Source organism: Thamnophis elegans, chromosome 9 (assembly GCF_009769535.1).
Source record: "Thamnophis elegans isolate rThaEle1 chromosome 9, rThaEle1.pri, whole genome shotgun sequence".
NCBI lineage: Eukaryota > Metazoa > Chordata > Lepidosauria > Squamata > Colubridae > Thamnophis > Thamnophis elegans.
This window is the reverse complement of record NC_045549.1, coordinates 55,634,435-55,659,790: the sequence shown is the minus strand read 5'-3', so window position 1 is coordinate 55,659,790 and position 25,356 is coordinate 55,634,435. Positions and strand designations below refer to the sequence as shown.

Here is a 25,356-nt window from a genome sequence, read left to right as displayed (position 1 = left end):
GGGCAAATGCCCCCCTGGTCACAGCCGACAGATGATGGTCGAAGGTCAGCTGTGGATCCAGGAGGACTCCTAAGTTACGAACCCTATCTGAGGGGTATAGAATTTGACCCCCCAGCCTGATAGATGGAACATTAGCCAAATTGTTGGGAGGGAAACACAACAGCCACTCGGTCTTGTCCGGGTTGAGTACCAGTTTGTTAGCACTCATCCAGTTCTTAACGGCCTCAAGACCCTGGCTCATCACATTCACCGCTTCATTGAGTTGGCACGCGGCGGACAGATACAATTGCGTATCGTCCGCATATTGATGGTATTTTATCCCGTGCCTCCGGATGATCTCGCCCAGCGGTTTCATGTATATGTTAAATAGTAGGGGGGATAAGACCGAGCCCTGCGGCACCCCATATTTTAGGGGCCTCAGGGACGATCTCTGCCCCCCGACCAACACCGACTGCGACCTGTCCGAGAGGTAGGAGGAGAACCACTGTAAAACAGTGCCTCCCACCCCCACCTCCCGCAGTCGTCGCAGAAGGATACCATGGTCGATGGTATCGAAAGCCGCCGAGAGGTCAAGGAGAACCAGGATGGACGCATGGCCTCCATCTCTGGCCCTCCAGAGATCATCGGTCAATGCGACCAAAGCGGTTTCTGTGCTGTAACCGGGTCTGAAGCCGGACTGGAAGGGGTCAAGGTAACTAGCTTCCTCCAAGGCCCGTTGAAGCTGGAAGGCCACCACCTTCTCAACAACCTTCCCAACAAAGGGAAGGTTGGAGACAGGACGGTAGTTATTTAAAACGGCTGGATCCAAGGATGGTTTCTTCAAGAGGGGTCTCACCACCGCCGTTTTAAGTGCGGCGGGGAAGTGCCCCTCCCGAAGGGAGGCGGTTACAACCGCCTGGATCCAGCCACATGTCACCTCCCTGCTGTTGGCAACCAGCCAGGAGGGACACGGGTCCAGAGTACAGGTGGAGGCACTCACAGCTCGAATGGCCTTGTCCACATCCCCAGAGGCAACATCCTGAAACTCAACCCAGAGATGGTTTGCCAAGTAATCCTCTGGATCTGCAGCGGTGGAGTCCAAGTCCGACCAAAACCGAGCAACTTTGTCCGCTAAGAATTGGGCATAATCCTCAGCTCTACCCTGCAAGGGTTCCCCCGTATCCCTCCCATTTAGGAGGGAACGGGTTATCCTAAACAGGGCGGCTGGGCGGGACTCAGCGGACGCAACCAAGGTGGCAATATGAGATCTTTTTGCTGCCCTAAGTGCCCTGATGTAATCCTTGGTGCAGGTTGTTAGGAGTGCTCGGTTCAACTCGGACTTATCGGACCTCCACAAGTGCTCTAGGCGTCTCCTCCGGCGCTTCTTCTCCCGGAGCTCCTCGGTGAACCAAGGAGGCCTCCGGGATCCGCTGACCCGGAGGGGCCGTAGTGGTGCAATCCGGTCGAGAGACTCCGATGCCACCGAGTACCAGGCAGCAGCCAGAGTCTCCGCCGAACTGTGGGCGAGGGTATCAGGAATAACCCCAAGCTCCGTCTGGAACCTCATAGGGTTCATCAGTCGCCTGGGGCGGAACCACCTGGTCGGTTCCTCCTCCCTACGGTGGGGGTTTGGCCTCCGGAAGTCGAGCCTCAGTAGGCAGTGGTCTGACCACGACAGGGGTATGGTCTCACTACCCCTCAGACCAAGATCACACATCCACTGCTCCGAGAGAAATACGAGGTCGAGCATATGACCCGCTGAGTGGGTTGGGCCCCGAATTACCTGGGTCAAGCCCATGGCTGTCATGGAAGCCATGAACTCCTGCGCCCCATCAGAGTGTTCACCGAGCAATGGCAAATTAAAGTCCCCCAGAACCATAAGCCTGGGGAACTCAATTGCCAGCTCGGCTACTGACTCGAGGAGCGAGGGGAGGGCTGCTGCAACGTAGTTGGGAGGCAGGTACGTTAGCAGCAGACCCACTTGACCCTTGAGGTCCAACTTCACTAGCAGAGTCTCACACCCGACAAGCTCCGGAGCAGGGACCCTACGAGGTACTAGAGACTCCCGGATAACAACAGCCACACCGCCACCCCTTCCCTGGGCTCTCGGCTGATGAAGCACCTGAAATCCTTCTGGGCACATCTCTACAAGGGGGACTCCTCCTTCTGTGCCCAGCCAGGTTTCAGTAATACATGCCAGGTCTGCCCTCTCGTCTAAAATTAAGTCCCGGACGAGGGGAGCCTTGTGAACAACAGACCTGGCATTTAGCGACAACAGCCTGAGACCAGGGTCCTGATTACCCGCGCCATCTGGCCTCGGAGTGGGACTCATAGGGCCGGAAGGAGGGATCTCTGTGACGTAGCGAACCCTCCTTCCCCGGTAATGGCCAGCCCTAAAGTCCCCACCATATCTGCCCCTCCCTGTTATGACCGTAATGCCCCGACCTACTCCCGTGGACGTGGTTCCCTCAGCCACCCCTATGGCTCCCGCATTCCCTGGCAGGTTTCCTATTACACTGAATAACATAGAAAAAAATAATGTGGGGGAGGCTGACTCTAACTAGCATTCTGAAAAGCCTTTAAACAGGGTTAACTAGGCATGTGGGTCAGATGATTGTTAAACATGCAAATATTTTCTCATCCGTCATTGTATTATTATGATTGTTTTATCATGTTCCTAATGTTGTTAGCTGACTAGATTTGTTGTAAATGGCTTGCCATATAAATGTACTTAAATAAATAAATATCTAGGCACATCCAATCCAGTCCTATTTTACTTTTAAAGACCTACAGATGTTAATTAGTTTATGTAATGATGTCTTATGGCCGACTATATTCCCTTCCAGAAGGAACAATTTAAAAGTGAGGGGTCTTTGGTGCTCTTTGAGCTTTGTTGTTTTATTGCAGATATTTCATCATTAGTGCTATACACCCTCATTTCAATCATGAGCTACAAATATTCTCCTTTATTGGTATTTTAAATGTGACTTGTGTGTGTGCATGCATGTGTGTTATGTATGTGCCTACATATCAATCTATCAGTCAGCAGGAAGCTCACAAGCTGCAAAATACATTATAATTTATTAAATTTATTTGTGGGGACTCTGACAGCTTACAATATAAAACAATATTATAAAACAGTAAACAATAGACATAGCATTAGAATTATCAGAGAATTCTTTAAATTAACTAAAATGAGGAAATCTTCAAATATCTTTATTTCTAGGAATGTACTTGTGTATTAAATAAATCCATAAATGTTCCTAAAGATAAAAATGTTACATGACTACTGCCCAATGTTCACCAGCCCTCTAATAAGGTAAATAGGGATCATCAATATATTCTTAGTGCTTTTGTGACTACATCTGTCCCAACATGCCAGCTATATGCGGGGAATTCTCTAACATACCCACAAATGATCTGAAATTTTCAAATGCACCAATCAGTCTAAACATGTGAGGGAATTTTGCTTTAAACAATTGCAGGTGCTGACCTACTGATGGTTCATCAAGGATTGGTATTTTTTTATGATTTCCATCTTCTATAGCAAGATCTTTGTTGTCGTCGGAGTGACAATTATCAGTATGAATTTCTGACCTGTGGGAGCATCGTAACCAGGAAAAAAAGCAAATAGTTTATTATTAGTTTGTCAAAAATTGATTTTCAAATGGAGTCAATATAAAATATGGGGACTTACATTGTTTCCTTTTCTTTTCCTTCATTAACCCATACTTCAGCAACAGGAAATATATTTGTTTGACATTTGTTTCTTTGGGTTTCTTCTAGCAATTCTTCTTCCAAACCATCTGATTCTATGGGGAAAAGTTTTAGCTTTTCTGAAGACGTTTACATATAGCAAATTTAGCAGAACATGAATTATTTTGAAATATTATGCATGAATATCATTTAAAAATCTTTAACAGCACTCAAAAATAGCAATAGCAAGATATAACCAGTAAAGTCATATTTTAAAATGCCATGTGAAATATTATTAAATACTTCTCTGTGTTATTTTTACATGTTTCAGTTATGGCTGATTGAATTATTTAACTATATATAGTCCTGAACTTACGACTAGTTGCTTAGCAACCATTCAAATTCACAACAGACCTCTCAGGGCTATTTATGATCCAGTTCCAAAGTCCCAGTAGCCTCCACCCACAGTCAAATGATCGTATTGTGGGTGCTTAGCACATTTACGGCTGTTTGCAGTGTCATGGAATCACATGACGGTCATTTACAATGTTTTTGCCAGTTAGTTCCTATTTTGGGCAAAAATGCCCCACAGCAAATGACTGTCACATTCTCTTAGCAACCGCCACAAAAAAGATAGTGAAATTGAGCTGGTCACTGGGTGACCCACTTTATGACCATCACAGGGAATGCTCTGTTACAGTCATAAGTTGAGGACTACCTGTAACAGCATTTGTCAATTATTTCAATGCACTGACATCCTGGGCAGTTTACAATAAGAACAATAGAAACAAGACAGAAGTAAAGAATAAAAATATAAGAAATAAATACAATTATTACCTCTTGTACAATCAGTCAGGACCAAAAGTATGCTGGAATAAAACAGTTATATGGATTGCAAGGTTTCATATATGTAACAAATTCTTGTCAAGCTTCTTTAAGATATTTTTCTTGCTTGATTAGAATAATACATTTAAATATAGTTGAATTGAGAATTGGCAAGACATACCTTCTGTCAGAATAGGTTCAGATGATAACTGGCCTAAGTCAGATCCGTGAAGGCTTGCTATTGCCAAATTTTCACTATTATCAGCTTCAATGGATGATTTTCCTTCAACAGAAGTTACTGCTCTAGTATCATCGCTCTTTCCTGCTGTTAAAGTTGTCTTTGACACTTCTACAGAAAAACGTTATCATTTGAAACATACTTCTTACTGAATTCCTTTCAGCAAACATGAGATATAGCATTCAGTACTCAGAAATTGCATTTTTAATCTATGTTATTTTAAAACTGTACTGCAATTGTATAGAAATCCAGATATTGGGACTTCCGGCTGATGTCAAGGCGATATTGGATGTGAGGAGCGGGTTCCATGCTCCCATGCCGAGTTCTCCACATTAGAAGGCTCCAAAATGAACTAAAGCCACCCTGGAGGGGTGGCGAAGAAAAGAGGGGCACCCTGCAGGTCGTGTAGAGTCACAATCACCCCTGCTTGTTCCAGGGGTCCCCCCCCTCTCCTTCATGATGAGAAGAGGCAGCCAAAATGGCTGCCATGAAGCTGGGACAGCTGAGGCAACAAAGAAAGCACAAGAACAGTGGAAATGAACAGTAATTGGAACTGGGTGAGATGATCCTTTTTTTTACTCAAAATCTAATCTTAAAAACAAAAGAGAGAAAAAATCCAAAAGAGACTCTTAACTGTTTATTAAAGTGGTGAATAATCACACAGAGAAAAACTACAGACCCGAAAGAAAAGAAGGGAGGAAAAGTTAAAAATTTCAAAATACAGAAAATTGGATGGCTAAATTGGGTAGGCGTTATTTTGAAAGGTATTTCATAATGCTGGATCTATCTACTGTAATAATTGACTTTGCTCTTATAAATCAAATTTAAATTGGATAATGCAAAATTAGTGCAACAAATTAAAAAAGGTCTAGAATTATGTTGGAAGCTACAACTATCATTATTAGGGAAAATAGCAGCAATAAAATGAATGTATTACCGAGACTTCTATACTTATTTCAACCAATTCCTATAAAATTAGAGAAAAACTTTTTTATTGAACTGAATAAGATTATATTAAAATTCATATGGCAAGGGAAGAAAGTTAGGATAAAACTGAAAGTTACAGGATGACAGAAGCAGAGGTGGTATGGGACTCCCTGATTGGGAGCTTTATTATAAAGCAGCAGTGTTAACATGGATCAGGGATTGGATTAATTTAAAAAATACAAGAGTATCAACACCGGGGGGCCACAATTTGCAAACGGGATGCATTTCTTCTTATGGGAAGAGGGAAAAAATAAACAAAAATATTTTCATAGACACTATATTAGAGATGCACTGATACAGGTCTGGAATAAAATTATGGAAAAACACTACATGAAAATAGCAACATGGCTTTCAACTATGGAAGCACGCATCCTAATACACTAGATCTATCTAAAATGATTAGATACAGAGAAATTTTAGACATTCAGAGGAATCTGAAAACAAATCGGGAATTAAAGGAACAAAATATAAATATAAATTGTGGCCATATCTTTAATTACAATCGAGGTACAAAAAGGATGTAAAAGAATATGGAATCTATATAGAATTACAACAAGTAGATAAAATTTTAACAGGCCGAGAAGATAAATTCATAACAAAAATGTACAAATATTTATTAGAAGTAACATTGGAAGAAGTAGTTAAAGGTTGTACAATAGTGTGGGCCAAAAACTTTGGACACAATGTAGATCTAGTAGATTGGGAAAGAATTTGGAACACAAATTATAAAGATCGGTAGCATACAAATAAAACATGTACAAAATGTTCTATTGTTGGTATTTCCCACCAATGAGATTGGCCAAAATGTTCCAAAATGTATCCGAACATGAATTCGACCTGCTGGAAGTGCAAAAAAATGCAAGGGACTTTCTATCATATATGGTGGACCAGTCCGGAAACTCAAAAGTATTGGACTAAAATTTGGAAATGGATACAACAAATTACAGAGGAACAAATAGAATATAAACCGGAACTCTTTCTGCTGGGAATAACCAAGAGGAAATATAGAAAGAAAATTAAATACATACTAATACACCTGTTCACTACAGCCAGAATAATGTTTGCCCAATGTTGGAAACAAAGTAATATTCCCCCTGATGAATTAGTGATTCAGAAAATTCTGATTACGCAGAAATGGACAAGTTAACATTAAGATTAAAGGACAAAGAAGAGTGAATATTATGAAATTTGGGATAATTGGTATAAATGGTTGCATAACAGGAATAAAGCTAATTCAGCCAAGAAACAATAAAGACATTTATAAAACTGTAAATGAATGTAGAAGCGATATAAGATTGATATATACAGGTATGATGACACAACAATGTTAATGTGATGATTGTAAGATGTTATAGAGGGGAAAAACAATAAAAAATTGATCAGCACAAATTTAAATTGGATTTAATAGCTGTTAGAATGGAGACAACAGAAACCTAAGCTGAGAGTGCCATCTACTGACGAAGGAAAATATATCAAACTCTATAACCCTTAGATTAGAAAAGTAAACAACATTTATTTTGGATTAGAAAAGTAAACATTCATTTGGAGAACTGTGGTGATATTTACCGTTTTATACTTATCTAGCTTATGACTATGGGAGGTTCAACAGTGAGAACAAGCAAAGCAATTTTTGAATGCTATTAAGGTTATAGAGGGGACAGAAGGAGATATTCAGAGAGTTTCCTGGACTATTTGAATGTTTGATTGAATAACCTGGAACATAAAATAACTGTGACTATCGCATTTTTGAGCAGCAACATTAGGCCTTGACATATAGTTGTTGAACCATTGAGTAAAAGTGGACCTTATTAAAATAAGATGAGATGCTCCATATGGGGAAATGAGTGGAAGTGTAAAAGAAATACTTATACATGTTGATATTCAAAGCTTTGAGGATACTATGACCATAGATGGACTATTAAATCCATCTTTCAATTTCTAATCTTCCATCTATTTTTTACTTTTATAATATGTATATTTTTTATTTCTACTTCTATTCTTACTTTTAATCAGGCCCCCATTACATGGGAATGAAAATGGTAAATGAGCACCTGTCTACCCTAGACGAATTCAAATCACTAGGACTAAATGGATTACACCCATGGTTCTGAAGGAACTGGTAGACGAGATCTCAGAACCACTGAACTATATCTTTCAGAGATCCTGGAGCACTGGGAAACTGCCAGAGGACTGGAAAAGAGCTGATGTGGTTCCCATCTTCAAAAAAGGAAAAAAAAATAGATGGAACGTTGGTCCCACCTGAACATTCTTCTCAGCATGGCTCAGGACGGTCCAGGAGTGGGTTGTTCAATCCTTATTTGCCCAAGAGACTGAGTCAGAATTAAAGCCACACCTCCAGCTTCCCCTGCTGACTTCCAATTCCAATGAGGTGCAGCTCCAACTAGAGAAACAAAAGAAGAGCAGGCCCTGCCCACAGCATTAATAGCCCCGGGGACACGGACATAACCAAACAAAAAACTAGGGTGGGACTGGACCGTCCTGCACCACGCTAAGAAGAACGTTCAGGTAGGACCAACGTTCCTTCTTCAGCTGATGGCGCAGGAGGGTCCAGGAGTGGGACATACCAAAGCGGCAGTCCCTAGGGCGGGAACTCACTGGTCCGTGGCACCTGAGGGAGCATATACTCCCCGCAGCACCCAATGACTAAATGATGCCTTGGCAGATGCAAAAGCATCCAATTTATAATGCTTAATAAAAGGTGAAGGAGAAACCCAGGTCGCAGCTCTGCAAATATCCTCAATAGGAGCCCGAGTGTTCCCCGCGGCCGTAGTGGCTGCACTCCTAGTTGAATGAGCCGTTATCCCCTGCGGTACTGGCTTACCTCTCACCACATAGGCCTGGGCAATACAAGCCCGCAACCACCGCCTAATGGTAGAGGGGGACACCTGTGACCCAATGGCAGAAGGCTGGAAAGAAACAAATAACGCCTCTTTATGTAAATACGGAAAGCTCTCCGCTCGTCCAGCTTGTGCCACGATTTCTCCTTTCTATGAGTGGGGTTAGGGTAAAAATCCGGGAGAATTAACTCCTGAACCCTATGAAAATAGGAATTTTTTTTTGGGGGGGGGATAAAAGCGGGATCAAGTCTCAGCACGACCGTGTTAGGCTGGAAAAGATAAAGGTCCTCCCTGACAGAGAGAGCACCAGCTCTGAGATCCTCCTAGCCGACGTGATGGCGACCAAGAAGAAAGACCACCTTTGGAGTAAGGAGCTGCAAGGAAATGGTCCTCAGTGGTTCAAAGGGGGAATCCACTAGAGTCAAGGGGATCATAATCTACTACTAGATAAAGTAAGAGAATGTGGATTAGACAGCATTACCAAGTGATGGATTTGTAACCAGATGACCAACTGCACTCAACCTGTAGTCCTCAATGGAACTGCATCTACATGGAGGGAAATATGCAGTGGAGTACCCCAAGACTCTGTTTTAGGCCCAGTACTCTTCAACATCTTCATCAACGATTTGGATGAGGGGATAAATGGGGAACTCATCAAATTTAAGATGACACCAAGCTGGCAGGAATAGCCAACACTCCAGAAGATAGGCTTAAGATACAGAAGGATCTTGACAAACTTGAACATTGGGCACTATCTAATAAAATGAAATTCAATGGTGAAAAAGTAAGGTTCTACATTTAGGCAAGAAAAACAAAATCCACAGGTACAGTATAGGTGGTGCTCAATAGCAATAACTGTGAGAGGGATCTTAGAATCCTATTAGACAACCATTTAAATATGAGCCAGCAGTGTGCAGCAGCTGCCAAAAAAGCCAACACAGTTCTAGGCTGCATAGAATCAAGATCGTGTGAAGTGTTAATACCACTTTATAATGCCTTGGAATACTGCATTCAGTTTTGGTCGCCATGATGTAAAAAAGATGTGGAGACTCTAGAAAGAGTGCAGAGAAGAGCAACAAAGATGATTAGGGGACTGGAGAACAGTTGCAGGAACTGGGTATGTCTAGTTTAATGAAAAGAAGGACTAGGGGAGACATGATAGCAGTGTTCCAATATCTCAGGGGTTGCCAGAAACAAGAGGGAGTCAAACTATTCTCCAAAGCACCTGAGGGTAGAACAAGAAGCAACTAATCAAGGAGTGAAGCAATTTAGAACTGAGGAGACATTTCCTGTTAGAACAATTAATCAGTGGAATAGCTTGCCTCCAGAAGTTGTGAATGTCCCAACACTGGAAGTCTTTAAGAAGATGTTGGATAATCATTTGTCTGAAATGGTATAGGATTTCCTGCCTAGTCAGGGTGTTGGACTAGAAGACCTCCAAGGTCCCTTCCAACTCTGCTACTGTATTACTATTGTATATTAAAGAAAGAAGGGGGAAAAATCCAAGAAATAATATTTCCTTTCCATCATCTCTTGCCCATTTTAATATTTCAATTTTTATTTGGTTTTGGCATATCTCCCATACTCCTCTCTTAGATCTTTGTCTCTATCTACCTCTGCATTTTTACTGTTTAGTCTAAGTATTCCTCCCATCTGTATCCCCTTATTGTCAGCCCTGGGAGCCATCTTTTCTTTGGAGCTTCAGGGCTGCCACATTTAGAGCCTGGGAAAGTGGGGGGGGGATTGCAAGGAGCAGTAGAACATTACCCACAACAACACTCCTTTCTCTGGGAGACAAGGACAACTGTCCTGCACCTGGATGGGAGTGACTGGGGATTGTCTCCGATTAGAGTGAAGAAGTGATTGGGCCATGTGATGGACTTGTGGGTGCAGGGGATGGATCTTTAACTGTCTTTTGGGTGGGGAAAACCCGGAATTCTCAGATTTGGCTTTTCCCAGATATGTCAATATGACATCTCTAATAAAATGGAGCTTTGAGGAATTGAAAGCCTTGGAGTCTTCTTTCGTTGGGGATGTTACAGTGGTGGGTTACGACTGGTAGGCCCCGGTACGGGCATATCGGTGCCTGCTGGGAGCAGCAGGTACCGTTCTGGTACAGTGCACTGGAGGGCCCACCTGCTCTCCTTACCTCTATTTGAGGTGACCGGGGCATTTGTGCACATGCACGTAGTGTACGGAACCTATGCGATGCTCCGCTGAGCAGCTGGAGCGTCGTGGGCGGTGTGTATGCATACGCACACTACACGCGTGCACATGGTGGGTGCCTGGCCCCGTTGCAGTGTACCAGTTGCAACGGGATCTGGAACCCACCACTGGGGTGTTACTTGGAACCCTGACACTAACCCGAATCTTGGCAACTGGCATGTATTTATTGCAGTTGCATGACCAAGGTCATGTTACCAGCTATTGTGACCTTCCGACAAGCAAAGTTAGTGGGGATGCCAGATTCACTTAACAATTGTGTTACTAACTTAACAGCTGCAGTGATTCACTTAACAACTGTGGCAAGAAAGTTGTAAAATGAGGCAAAACATTACTTAACTGTCTTGCTTAGCAACAGAAATTTGGGACTCAATTGCAGTGATAAGTCAAGAATTATTTTTATGTCAACTAGACACCCAAAAGTTTAGTTATGAATTCTGTGTCATGCTGCTTAACACAGGGACCCCCAATCTCTGGGCTGTGAGATTTTTGCAGGAATGGCAGTTAAGCACATGCATGCCCAAACATGAGCAGTGGATAAGCACGTATATGCATGCTCCATTTGTGTGAGCGGAAGGTGCACATGCATGCCACTTGCGCAAATGGAGCTATGCACGCTTGCTGGCTTCTTGAGTGGAACCATCCCCTCTCCCCTGTCTCTCCCCGCCAGTCTGCAAGGTCAGAAAGATTGGGGAACTCGCTTAGTAAATGCAATTTGTTTATTTGTATGCTGTCCATACAGACTTGCAGGAACTTACAAAAGGACAGTAATAAAACCATCCACAATAAGAAACATAACAAAAACATTGATAATAAACAATCTAACAGGGTACTTTGCAAACATTTTGTCGCTAAGCTTCTAACAGGCAATAGTTATGAAAGTTGGCCAGAACAGAAGGTCTAAGGGTAGAACAGTAGGCCTGAAGCAAAGGACTGACGTCTCCCAGATCCAGGTAGCCACTCTTCCACTATCTCCAAAGGTCAGACACAGATCCAGCCCAGGACTATGAGCACAAGTAAAATAACACCTTATCCACATTAATCATATCGATATGATTAATGAAACCCAGATAACCTTGCAACATCACCTGACCCAGAAATAAAATATATATTAAGGTGGTTTTTTTTTATCAGGATCCATGGAACCCAAATATTTCAATGGGATCTGCAGGACTAAAATAATGGGGGAAAATACTCTCAGCAAAAAAACAGTCTCCCCTCACCAATTCTTGTAGGAAGGTTTTTCTTCCCTTTAGTCACTAAGTTATACTATATTAGAAGGATGGGGTTTGTATTTAGAAATTACATCACTCTTGATCAGATTCCAAGAATTTTTAAAATAACAAATAGGTTCTGTGTCTGGAAAAGGCTTCAAAACCCCTGTCTTAGCTAATGTCTTTTAGCTTTAAAAAAGGACCCTACTCTGAGTTGCCATTTTCAGGGCCAAAGCAAACAGGTTTTACTCTCTTAATAATCAAGAAAAACTATACACTAGTTTAATATTCTGACTACAATTCATGAAAAATTCAAAAATGTAAGCCTTGTATGGATTTCAAAACTCCAAATGATAGTTATAATTTATCCTTACCACTGGTAATGTTTAAGTTATCCATCAGATCAGTTTGAAGCTGTAATTCAATTTCCCCAAGTTTCTTCAGTACAGAATCAATAGAGCTATTATCCCAAACTTTTCGCTGGGGTTCAGCAACATCTAATTTAATAACTTCTCCAAATGTTTGTTCTGTAGGAAAAATTTAACATGTTAGTCAAAATGTATCTTTAAAAAACAATATATGGGAAGATACTGTATTTTGCTTGTACATTCAGTGAAAGTTGAGAGAGCCATCTCTGAATAACTCCACATTGTTTTTCAAATTTTAAATGATCCTTAAAATGAATAAAGTGACAATGTGGTGGCCTGTAAATATACTTCTAATATATCAATTTTATTAAAACAATTTCATTTGTTATAAATTAATATGAGTTATATCCATGGAAACAAATTTTGTTAAAAAAGACTGATTAGTATTAGCTGGCAAAATATTCTATAGAACTTAATAACTATTATTCCATCTTTTAAGATAAATGAGAAATAAAAAGTTTTAATGATATAACAGATGTTATTTTTCACACTAATAAAGTGAACACGTTACATGGAGGGGAAAATCAACCTCCAGCAATAAAAATGAAAAATATTAATATTTATATGCTCACCATTAGTTTAAAATTATGCATATTTCATCAGACTCTGCACAAAATTTAAACAGTAAACAAAATACTGAGATGTATTATAAAGATGCTTTCTAGTTTGATGCAACAAGTCATTCAACCTTATTTTCAGGCACTGAGCATGTGATTCAGATTCTTTGCCTTAAGGCATGACACTGAATTCCTCTCTTATAGTTAAGCACAGAGAAAGATTGAATAGCTGATTCTAGTTAGATTAATAGAAAAAACTGCCAATTCTCAAGTGAAGAAACGAGTGATTTAACTAGTAAGTTATATTTAAACTTTATTGCAATCATAGATCACTATCAGATGGTATGATTCATGAGTATGCACAGTTTTCTTTGGATACTCTAACAACACATAGTGTTGATCTGTTCTTAGTAATGCCCTATAGCAAGCTAGAAAATACGTGAAAGTCAGAACAGAGCTCTGCAAAAAATAGGAATCTAGGATAAAGAAACAAATAATTATGAGATTAGGTTAATAGAACCATCAATAATCTAAATAAAAAAATATAATAATGCTTACTTAATTGTACAAAGTTTTAAAAAATGAACAGGAGGAAAAGAGCCCTAGACTAAGGCAAAAAGTCTGAATCATATCTTTGCCTTTCTTGGGTGATAGTAATTCATTGTTGAAAACTGCCTCATGTCTGATCTATTATGCATTGCAATTTGCATAATACAGCTGGTGAAGTAGACACAATCTCTATTAAGTATCATTAGGCTAGGTAGTAGGATAAACATCTACATGTTACTGCAAAAGCAATTTGAAAACCAAGGCAATTTACCTTCTGTTCGAGAGAAGGATTCTTCCATTGTTAATTGTGCTAGTGGAACTACAAGCTGTGGCCCTGTTTCCCATTTCTTGCGATCAACTGAAACTGGACATATTGCTACTTGTTGGTGATGATTCTCACCAGCCACAGAGATTTCTGAGGTGTCTTCGGGCTCCCTGTTCTCTTTCACATCTTCATGTGCTTTAAGATTTTGATTCAGTCTTCGAAGTATTTCTCGCTTGCTCTAAAAAGCAGAAAAATGTTTACCAAAAAAAGTCCCCCAAAAGAGGACAAGTTATTATTAATCTTTCCATAAGTCATTTATAAAACAAGTTTCTTCTTGAAAATTGGTGTTTGATGGGGAATTGGAATGGAGTGATATCCCCAGAACCGACAGACTCTCTGAGAAAAATATTAAAATAGCTCAAGCCAAATTACCATTTTTTTCCTTTGATTTGATAGAAATGTAGAGCTAGTTAATAAATAAATACAGAAAAATTATAATTTAAGTTAGAGAGTATACCTACTTTACTAAAAGATATGGATTCTTGTCAAAAATTGACATGATTTGGATTTTCAAAAAACTTAGTTCAGGATTTTAAAGCAATGATTCTATGAAAGACTTTTTCATATCATTATCATGTAAGTTTGGTATATAAAATAACATTTAATTCCTTAGATGGAAACTAAATGAAATGTTGCTATAAAAAAAGCAGTAGATGTGGTTTGTAAAAAGAAGAAACAATTTAGAATTTTAAGAATGTTAGATTTAAGAATGGTTTGGGATACAAGCAAACCTTTTATTAGATATTTATATAACATAATAGTGATGTTTTTAAAAAATGTTGAAGTGTAGGAACAAAACAAAGTCCATATAATTAAACTTACATGTATAGAAAGATCAGGTTTAATATCCTCTTCCTGGACAAGTACTGCATTTTCATCCTACAAATCCAGATTGAAAATATATATCAAATACATTAAGTGATAGTCATGAGACTGGAAAAGATAATGTTTGTCATTTCATTCATATATGTGTTTATTTCATGTGTGATATCAATGCTACTCATTTGTAGAAATATATATACACATATATACGCATATATACACATATATACACATACACATATATATTTTGTTTTAATTCATTTTATCATAATTTTCCAACAATACTCTGAAGTTTAAAATATTGGGAAAAGGTGAATTTAAGGTGACAATAAGAAATTGTGGTATAGTAGAAGAATTTTTTTTATCCAAAACTCTAATTTTATTATTTGCAAATGATGACATTACTTACTGCACCCACTTCCTTCAAAGCTGATGTCATTGTGATGATCTGTGGTGAATTGAGCTTTAATTTAGTAGGAGAACTTTCCTCCTGCTTAGTAGGACTTAATTCTGAAGCTCCCACTGCAGTTTTTATCCCTTTGGACACCAGCTGTAATTATAATTCATACACACACACACAAACACATGTAAAAGGAAGGAAGAATCAAATATTAACACAAAATGTAAAGACAGAAACATTTTCATTTCTTCTTCCATGAACAGCTTCCAAACATTTTTCCAAATATTATTGAATATTATTAATTATTAATATTATTTTCATTTTTATCATTAAACTACTAAATACTCAGTTTTTTAATTCTACCGCATTTCTAGCATTAGGTAAATGTGATAGTTAAAATCACTCTCCTACTGAAAACTGAGTTATGAAGGTAACACATTTTGTTGTAGTTAGACCACATAGAGATTAGGAGTTTATTGTTGCCTAGAAACAACTTCTTTTTCATGCCTCTTTATCTAGTAGGGAAAAAAACTCTTCAATTTCCTCTACATTTTCTGCACATTCAAGTACTTGGGAAGCAGACAGGTGATGATTACAGAAATTAAACCAAACATTTATGGGTCCTGGGTATAGGAATTCTTTACCCTATCATCTAAAAACAATCAATTCAATGATCTGAATAGTATCTGAGAGGCTTAAAGGGCAAATCACAGAGATGATTACAAAATAAATCAAGAGAGGAATAAAGGCAATAAAATTAGTAGTGCTTAGGAGGAATGTCTCAATTATGACTTGCTCAAGGACAGAACATTGCCTAAGACAATTTTCTGTCCAAGAAGATCCAGTGACCAGATTCTCAAAATACAAAAGAAAAAAAAAATCAAAATCTCTTAAGTTTTAAGAACATTGTACTATTTACACATACTTAGTGCACTACAAGGCAACACTTAGTTTAAAGCTTCAAAGAAAAATTGCAAGCAGATAGAAAACAACCAATAGGTTAACATTTCTTACATGCTCTTCCCAAGCTTTCCTCTCTCTTTCATATGCGTCTTTTCTCTTTCGTTCTAACTGCTCTTTCAGGACTGCAGCCCGGGCTTTTGCTTGTGCCTTGAATATGATCAAAAAAGTAATTTTTTAAACTAAGAAACCCTATTCTAATTCTGTGGAAATTAATTACCAACTTCATTTTCATGAATATGATTTTCTATATCTGACATTTATAATACTGTTTTTAAAAATATTTTTGTGTTGAATTTTAACCAATTAATTTCCAAAACATATTATTACATCTCAGTTTCATGCATTTTAAGGGTTGTTGCTCTCAAGGTGTCTCTCTTGTTTTAACTATTCACCCATGGAGTTTGGGCCTCATGAAATAAATCTATTTTCGCTGTATATTTATTTTACTAAGATTGCAGAAAACATCTCTAATATAGGCAGCATACTTTTAACAAAAAAAGTATTGTATGTACAAGCTAGAGAATGTGCAAAAGGAACCAGAGAAGCTGTTGGCTTTCTGCCTTGCTGGTTAATACTACAGATGCATCTTCCTTTATTAGAAATTAATGGTGAATGAAAAAACTAAACACTTACATCTGGCACATTTCAAATCTAAATGAATACAGACTATTCTCTTTCTTCATAATAACCTCTTTTTGTGCCAGTCACTCTACAAAATTTCATTGTTATAATGGATGATAGGGAGGAGGCTGGCCCAAACTCCGAATTACTCAAATTGTAAGAATAGATATTAAGATTAGATTAATAGGAAGATTAATTTCCCAGATCTATTACTTGACAGCATATCTAACATTTCCATAAATCTTATGAATAGAGGCTCTCCATTGAGAAAACCAAAGAACTTTCTTAAGTTATGTTTTTAAAGCAATCTTTAAGGAACAAATAAACCAAGACTACAGGGAAGGAAAATAATTTTAATGAAAAATTGATGAATAAGAGCCAAACTGATATTCAAATGTAATATGGCATTTTAATATATTTTGGGGCTCCAAGAATGGCTCAAATAAATTTAGTTCCATCAAGTTCAAGAATTTGGCAAGAGAACAGATTTGAGTACAGGTAGTTCTTGACTTATGACCATAATTGGGATTAGTATTTCCATTGCTACAATAGGCAGTCATTGAGTGAGTCATGCCTGATTTTACAACCTTTTTGTCACAGCCATTAAGCAAATCCAACTTCTTCTATGGATTTCATTGTTCAAAGCCGACTCCGAAGGTTCCAAATGGTGATTATGTGACCCTAGTATGCTGTAACCATGTAAATACATACCAGTTTCCAAGAGCTCAAATATTATCACATGACTGCAACTCTGGCAATCTTAAGTGTGAAGACTGATTGAAACTCACTTTTTTTCAGGGCCATCAGAAATTTGAATAGTCACTAAATGAATGGTTGTAAGTTGAGTACTACTGACAACATAAAGAAGCTGAGGTATAGGCTAAGCTAAGAAAATGTCACAGACTGCAGGAATATAATGAGATCCCTTTGAATGAAAAAGGGACTGTGAAGCTACACTGAGCAAGACTAGCTCAGTAGGAAAGAAATGCACTTCATGATAAAGAGACATGGAACAATAGACTAAGGTATTATTACATTCTCAATTGGAGTCCCTTTAATTTCCCCATGTATAGATTTTGACAGTGCTGAGCGAATAATAGAATCTTTTTCTCTGATATAATAGTTTTTACCTAGCAACCATTCAAAAATATCCCGGAGCTCCCTAAAACTACTTAAGACCCAGTTCTGGAGTTCTGATGGTCACGCACATCCCCAAGGTCATGCAACTGAATTTTGGGTGCTTGGTAACCAGTTTATATTTATGCTGGTTTGCAACATCCCATTTTATTTATTTACTTTTATTTAGACAATTTAATTGCCGCCCATCTCATATCCAATGATTCTGGATGACTTACAGCATAAAACATTAAAGAAGAAAAGATTTTAAAATAGACAGGGCACACAGCAGATAAAACCATTCACAATTACAAACCATTAAAATGGGAAAGGTGGGGGATGGACACACAGGGTGTGAGAGGTGGGATTAGGTTTTAACTAATCAACTACCTCCAGTATGAAGCTCCCCTATTGGATATCCAAGCCATCAGACAGAGCCAAGTCTTGAGGCTCTTTTGAAATGATAGGATGGAAGCCAAACTCACCTCAGTGGGTAGGATGTTCCAGAAGACAGGAGGCACAGCACAGAAGGGTCTTTTCTTGGAACCTGACAGCTGACATTCCTTGGCTGATAGGATCTGCAGCCTGCCCCCTCTGGCAGTGTGGGCCAGTCACATTGGTGTGAGACGGTTCTTCAAGTAGCATGGACCCATGCCATGCAGCCACTATAGGAACCCTAAAAACTGCCTGTGCTGCTGCACTCTGCATCAGCTATATGTTCTGAATGCTCTTCAAGGATAGCCCCATATAGAGCTCATTGCAACAGTCCAAACATGAGATGACTAGAGGTTGAGTAACTGAGCACAGGGATGCCTGACCCAGGAAAGGCAGCAACTGGCACACAAAATGAAAATACGCAAAGGCTCTCATAGCTGTGATTACCACCTGCTCTTTGAACAGGAGTTATGAATCAAGGAAAAACCCCAAATTGTGAACAGGTTCTATTTAGGGTAGTGCACCCCCATCCAGAAGTACCGTGTTTTCCCGAAATTATGACATGTCCTGATAATAAGACCATGCCATATTTTTCCTGTGGGCAAAAATATATGCCCTTCCCCAATAATAAGCCCCCTGGACACCCCCCCTCCATCCAGGCAGAGCACTACTCACCAACCTAGTGATACCCCAAAGGTGCAAAGCCACAGGAGCCGGGGGGAGGGGGGCAAAGGGACTCACATTGCTTGATGCCTTTGGGATACCGCAAGGTTGGTGGGTGGCACTGTGACCAGCTGGAGCGGAGGGTTGCCAGGCAGCTGCTCTCACAAGCAGCCGCCCGGAAAAAACCCTTTCCAGCCAGGCAGAGTGCCACTCACCGGCCCAGTAATATCCCAAAGGTGCTAAGCCGCGTGGCACTCTGCCCGGCTGGAAAGAGAGGTTGCGCGAGCACTTGTTCTGCCTCCAACTCGTGTGCCTCCCTGCCTCACTATGTCCAACTCTCCCGGCAGGGCTGGGCCAAGGCGCCGCCGCCATGCTCCGAGCATAACCAGCTTACAAACTCCAGAGATCCGCTGCCGAGTCTTCCGGCAGTGGCTGCTCTGGGACTACACTCTATGGTTGTGGGCTGGCTGAAGACTCGGCAGTGGATCTCCGGAGTATGGAAGCCGGTTATGCTCGGAGCATGGCGGTGGCAGCAGCAGTGGCAGCAGGGCTGCGGCGGCGCCCTGGCCCAGCCCTGCAGGGAGAGTTGGGCATAGTGAAGCAGGGAGGCATGCAAGCTGGAGGCAGAACAAGTGCTCGCGCAATCTCTCTTTCCAGCCGGGCAGAGCACGACGCGGCTTAGTGCCTTTGGGATATTACTGGGTTGGTGAGTGGTGCTCTGCCCGGATGGAAAGGGGAATTGCCAGGCAGCTGCTTATGAGCATGGTCACCTCATGGCGGCTTTGTTGCGCTGCTGCGACAGGGCAACACAGCCGTTTGCCCTGAGGTTGTGCCCCGCTCTTTGGGAGCCTGTTCACAAGAGAGCAGCCACCCGGCAACCCCAAAGCAATAGCCCCCCCCCCCCGATAACAAGGCCCAAGCAAAATTTGGGGGGGTTCCAAAAGAAAATAAGTCCCTGTCTTACTTTTGGGGAAACACAGTAAAAATGTTAAAAGTCCTGGATCTTGGAGCTCCACGCACCGAAGCCACTCAGTCTTACAAGGGTGCAGCCAAAACCTGCTGTCTACCATCCAGGCCCCCACAGCAATCCAGGCACCGCGAGAGGGCAGTCAAAACATTGTCTGGGTCACCAGAAGTGGAGATATCTTGCTATAGCTATTGCTATATACTGGTATGCTGCCTTAGCTATGTGTCCCTCTTTCCAACTTTTATACTTTATACTTTCCCTCATGTATTAGTCCATCAAGTTCACACTGTTTGTTCCCCAAACCATGAGCATTAGTTATAGTCATCTGAGTCCTTTATGGCTAACCAAGGGTATGTTTCAGCTTCATACATCTCTTAGTTTATATCTGAGTTTTTCTTCCTTCAATTATGCTCTACCTCCTTGTTTGATTGTTTTGGGATTTATCCTTGGGATTGGTTGCTAAAGATTGGTCACCTTCCCCCCATAGTTTTAGTTTAAAGCCCTTCAGTAAAGCTGAGCCAGTTGTTTTCCAAGTACATTCTTCCTGGTTCTTGCGAGGTGCAGAAGCTCTTCTTGTATGTAATGCAAACCATGGTCTAGGAATCCAAAGTTGTCTTGAAGTTTGTCATGATCACACCATGATCTATTTAATGACCATCATTATTTATGATGATAATTCTGGGCTCAATTATAGTCATAAGTTGAGAACTACCTGTACTTTACTAATAATCTAAGGGCTCTGACTCTTTTCTTTTTTGGAAATTATTAATATGCAGTGGCAATTCCTACATATAAAATCCATATGATAATTGCATCCTACCTTTTCAACAGCTATTTTTCTCCTTTATTTTTCATTATTACCTTTAGTGCTTCAACTTTTTTACGCCTTGATTCTGTTTCTTCATTTATTTCATGGACAGGAGAACCACTGTTTTCATTCTGAAAAAATATTTAAAAAAAAAACAAAATCAGTTTTTTAAAATGCCGATTGTAAACTAAAGAAAAGTAACAATATAATTGAACTACATTTCAAACTCAAAGTAAGGTTTGTTCTATTTTAATAAAGAGAGAAATGACTTTATTTAAAGAGACCACAACTCTTTGGGTTATATTACAACATATCTTATATGACATGGAACCACTAGATGTCTAAAACAAAAATATCCCCAAATCAGATTATATAGATAAGTGAAATGCTAGGTCAAATATTAAAATCCTACTCACAGCTTTCCAAACCACAGCATAATAACTCCAATAGTGACTCCTCTGTTTCAGGGATACAGTGTTTGGACTATATTTCCATTTCTCAATAAAGAAATAAAACATAGCTAATGTAGCAGGCCAGTAATATAAAATATTGTTACTTGCACTGATTGATACTCATCTTGCTATCACCTTCTACTGATAACCAAATTAGTAATTTAGCTCATATGCATGTTGAGCTGATATTTTTTAACTTAGCTGCTGGAATCACCCAACTGCTGGATTCACACAACCCTAAAATAGTGCATTTTTGATTAAAGTTAATTGTCCAGATATGAAATCTTGCCTATGTAAAATATATGCACTGTGAACCAATATAAAACTATTCTTGAATCAGAAAGCCAACTAAAATGTTTTTATAATATCACTAAAAGCTCTTGGCAGTGCGGAAATAGAGTTTATATGTGGTCATAGATCAAGGGTGATCAAGGGTGTCAAACTCGTGGCCGACAGGCTGGATGTGTCATGTGCTGGCTGAAATGGAGAAGGATGTAGAAGTAGAAGAAATAACACCAAATATGTGGGCGGACCATAACCCATTAACAATCAAATGGAAAGGAGAGGCAAAAAGGAAAAAGAGATGGACCATGAATCAGAGGGTTGTGAAAGAAAAGAACTATGTTCAATATGTGGAAAAAGAATTAGCGCTTTTCCTAAAGGAAAACTGGAACAAACAAGACAACCATTCAAAACCTATGGGATACAACCAAAGCTTATGTGTGTGGCATTATGATAGCACATACAATAAGAAGAAACAAAGATAAAAAGAAACGATATACAGCGTTCCAGGAAAACTGGGGAAATTAGAATATAAAATCAAGAAAGAATCTCAAAACCAGGAAGTTAAAGAAGAAAAAGAAATAATTAAACATAGATTAAATTTAATTAAACATGAAGAAGTGGCCCGGAAAATTAGATCAAGTAGATAAAATTATTTCAAAAATGCCAACAAACCAGGGAGATGGCTAACCTATAAACTAAAAAAAGAAAAAGAAACGAAATTAATACAGCAACTAGAGGATGAAGAAGGGGTGATACACTACCAAAAGGAAGAAAAAAAAGCATAGCAGTAAGATACTTTCAAATACTGTATAGCCGAGAGGAAATGGGAGGATATTAAAAGATACCTACAGAAGATAAATCTTCCAACCTTACCGAAACAACAAAGGAAACACTAAATGAGAGAATAACGAGGCTAGAATTAAAAAGGGCAATCCAAAAACAAAAAATAACAAAACCCCGGGCCCGGATGGAATTCCAGCAAAATTTTATAAAGAATTGCAAAAATCATTAGAGAACCTATTATTAAAAAATGTACTAGAACAAGCTAAGACACCAAAATCCTGGATGGAGGCATTAATAACATTAATTCCCTAAGACAACACTGAAAAACCAAAGATGTAAAATTATAGGCCAATCTCGCTGCTAAATGCTGATTATAAAATATTTATGACAATAATGGCGGAAAGAATTAAAAATATACTAAATGGAATCATACATCCAGACCACAATGAATTTCTACCCAACAGACACATAAAAAACAATATACAAACAATAATGGACATATTAGAATACTACGAGATAATACTCAGGAAAACAAGCAGCATTGATATTTATTGACGCACAAAAAGCATTTGATAATCTGAATTGGGATTTTCTTATAAATCACCTAGCAGTAATGAACTTTGGAGAGAAATTTATCGGGATGATCAGAGCAATATATTCTAGTCAGAGGGCAAAAATAATACTAAACGGGGAAGCAACAGAAGGTTTCAGCATAACCAAAGGGGTAAGACAGAGATGCCCTCTATCCCCCGTTATTTATCCTCCCAATAGAGACATTGATGTTACAAATTAGACAGAACAAGGACATAAAGGGATTGAATATTAGATCACAGGAATACAAAGTGCAAGCCTTTGTGGACGATCTAGCATTTATCATAGAGGAAACTGTGCTAATATTATTACAAGACATAAACCAATTCGGTAAAGTGGCAGGGCTTAAATTAAATAAATAGAAAACTAAAATATTAACTAAGAATTTAACCAAAAGACAAAATGAAGAACTGGAGGAGAAACTGGGAATTTTGAGGGCCAAGAAAAATAAATGTTTGGGAATACTGTTATCGGCATAATGCATTACAATAAAAGAAGATAACTACAATAAATTGCTACAACAAATACAAAAAGATTTGGATAATTCGACTAAACTACAGATATCACTAATTGGCAGAATCTCGACAATTAAAATGAATGTATTACCCAAGCTACTTTATTTTTTTCCAAACAATACTGATTAGAGAATTTTTTTTTCGAACAACTAAATAAAATGGTATTCAAATTTATCTGGTCAGGGAAAAAACTGCATATTAAATACAAACTACCACAAGATAATAGAAACAAAGGGGGCTTTGGCCTTCCAGACTGGGAGCTTTAATATCAGGCGGCAGCCCTGACATAGCTCAAGGACTGGATTCAACTAAAAAATAAAATAATTCTTATGCTAGAAGGCCATGATTTCCAATTAGGCTGGCATGGCTTCCTCTGGGAGGGAAAGAATAAATATCACTCCTACTTCCAGAGACACATAGTAAGGGATGCCCTGTTTAAGGTCTGGAGAAAAATAAAAAAAACCCACTATGTGAAAATCCCAATCTGGTTATCAACGATGGAGGCAATGACATATCCAAATACTACAGATCTCAGCAAAATGGTAAGTTATGCAGAACTCTTAGATGAAAAAGGAGAACTAAAATCAGTACAAGATCTGAAAACACAAGGAATAAATATGAAATGGTGGCCCTATTTACAAATTAAAACAAGATTTAAAAAAGATCAGGAACAATACGGAATACACGAGAAACAAATGGAATTAGGTAAAATATTATTAGGAATAGGAGGAAAAATGATTACTAGATTATATAATTTTCTTTTAAGATATAAAATGGAGGAAGAGACGGTAAAGGAAACAATGTTTAGCTGGGGAAGAAATTTTGGCCATAATATATAGTTAGAAAAATGGGATAAACTATGGGAAAGAAATTATAAATTTACAACGGCAGTATCTTACAAAGAAAATCTCTATAAAATGTTTTATAGATGGCATTTGCCTCCAGCAAGATTGGCCAAAATGTACCCAAATTTATCCCCCAAATGTTGGAGATTTAGACACAAGTCTGGAACATTCTACCCAGTGGTGGGTTTCAAAATTTTTTAGAACCTATTCTGTAGGTGTGGCCTGTTTTGTGGGAGTGGCTCGGTGGTCATGTGACCGGGTGGGAGTGGTTTGGCAATCATGTGACCGGATGGAAGTGGCTTGGCGGTCATGTGAACAGGTGGGCATGACTAGGTAAGGTCATGTGATTGGGTGGGCATGGCCAACTCGATGTCACTCATAAGGATAAGGAGGAGTGGATTGTAGAGAGAGGAGTAGTAGAAAGGGAGGGGAAGTAGAGTAGAAAAGGATGATGGAGGGAAGATAGAAAGTTGGAGGGTGGTAGAAGAGAGAGGTGTATGGAGAGCAGAAGAGCTATAATGGGTTTCTATTTTTCTGGGCATTGTTGACAAGAGGAACTGATGTAATTATTATTTAATACCATATGATACAGGCTATGTATAGTATACATGTGAGTGTGTGTTATGAAAATGAAAATGGAAATAAAAATATTCATTAAAAAAAAAAAAGAAATAACCCCAGGGAGGCTACATGGTGAATGGGGAAACCTCTTTTCCCCTCTTGATACCCTCTTCTTTCTGAATTAACAGACCGCAGAATAAGCAGAAGCACAAAACACAGAGGTCCAGGGTTTGAATTAATTTCTTATACGGAGGTTTTTAAATTAACCCAAACAGCATAAAAGATCATGAGCCACTGCAAATACTTACACTTACTCTAAATAAAAAGAAAATAACTTGCCTTTTCTCCACGAAGTTTTGCTTTTATTTCTTGACGTTCATTAAAGTTTTGAAGTCTAATTTGCCTCAGTCTTGTCAAGTATTCCTAAAAGAAAATAAAAAGAGACCTTTCTGCTTGAGGAAAGTTATAGCAATGCTGATTCTTTCAAATTCCCCAAACTAGTAATGTGTCAAGTCTCTTTTGGAAGAGAAGTAAATTCAGCAGAAACATCACTGATGTATCATGAAATGTAGTTAATTACTGTCAGAGGAGATGAAATTTGATTGTTTTTAAGAGAAAACAAATTACCTTTTTCTGGTGACAGAATTTAG

At 39.2% G+C, this 25,356-nt stretch overlaps 1 protein-coding gene across 4 annotated transcripts in view; it reads right to left on the bottom strand.

Moving 5' to 3' along the window:
* The window catches only part of NEK1 (NIMA related kinase 1), an 88,520-nt gene that overhangs the window by 17,416 nt on the left and 45,748 nt on the right, over positions 1-25,356 (bottom strand). For all 4 annotated transcript variants that reach the window (XM_032224125.1, XM_032224127.1, XM_032224128.1 and 1 more), the window contains 10 exons: positions 25,046-25,129; positions 20,728-20,805; positions 16,116-16,211; positions 15,111-15,251; positions 14,702-14,758; positions 13,826-14,057; positions 12,395-12,547; positions 4,682-4,849; positions 3,677-3,791; positions 3,473-3,576 (listed from right to left, as the gene is read on the bottom strand). In XM_032224125.1, the coding sequence (XP_032080016.1) occupies positions 3,473-3,576; positions 3,677-3,791; positions 4,682-4,849; positions 12,395-12,547; positions 13,826-14,057; positions 14,702-14,758; positions 15,111-15,251; positions 16,116-16,211; positions 20,728-20,805; positions 25,046-25,129 (1,228 nt within the window). The remainder of the gene's footprint in view (positions 1-3,472; positions 3,577-3,676; positions 3,792-4,681; positions 4,850-12,394; positions 12,548-13,825; positions 14,058-14,701; positions 14,759-15,110; positions 15,252-16,115; positions 16,212-20,727; positions 20,806-25,045; positions 25,130-25,356) is intronic.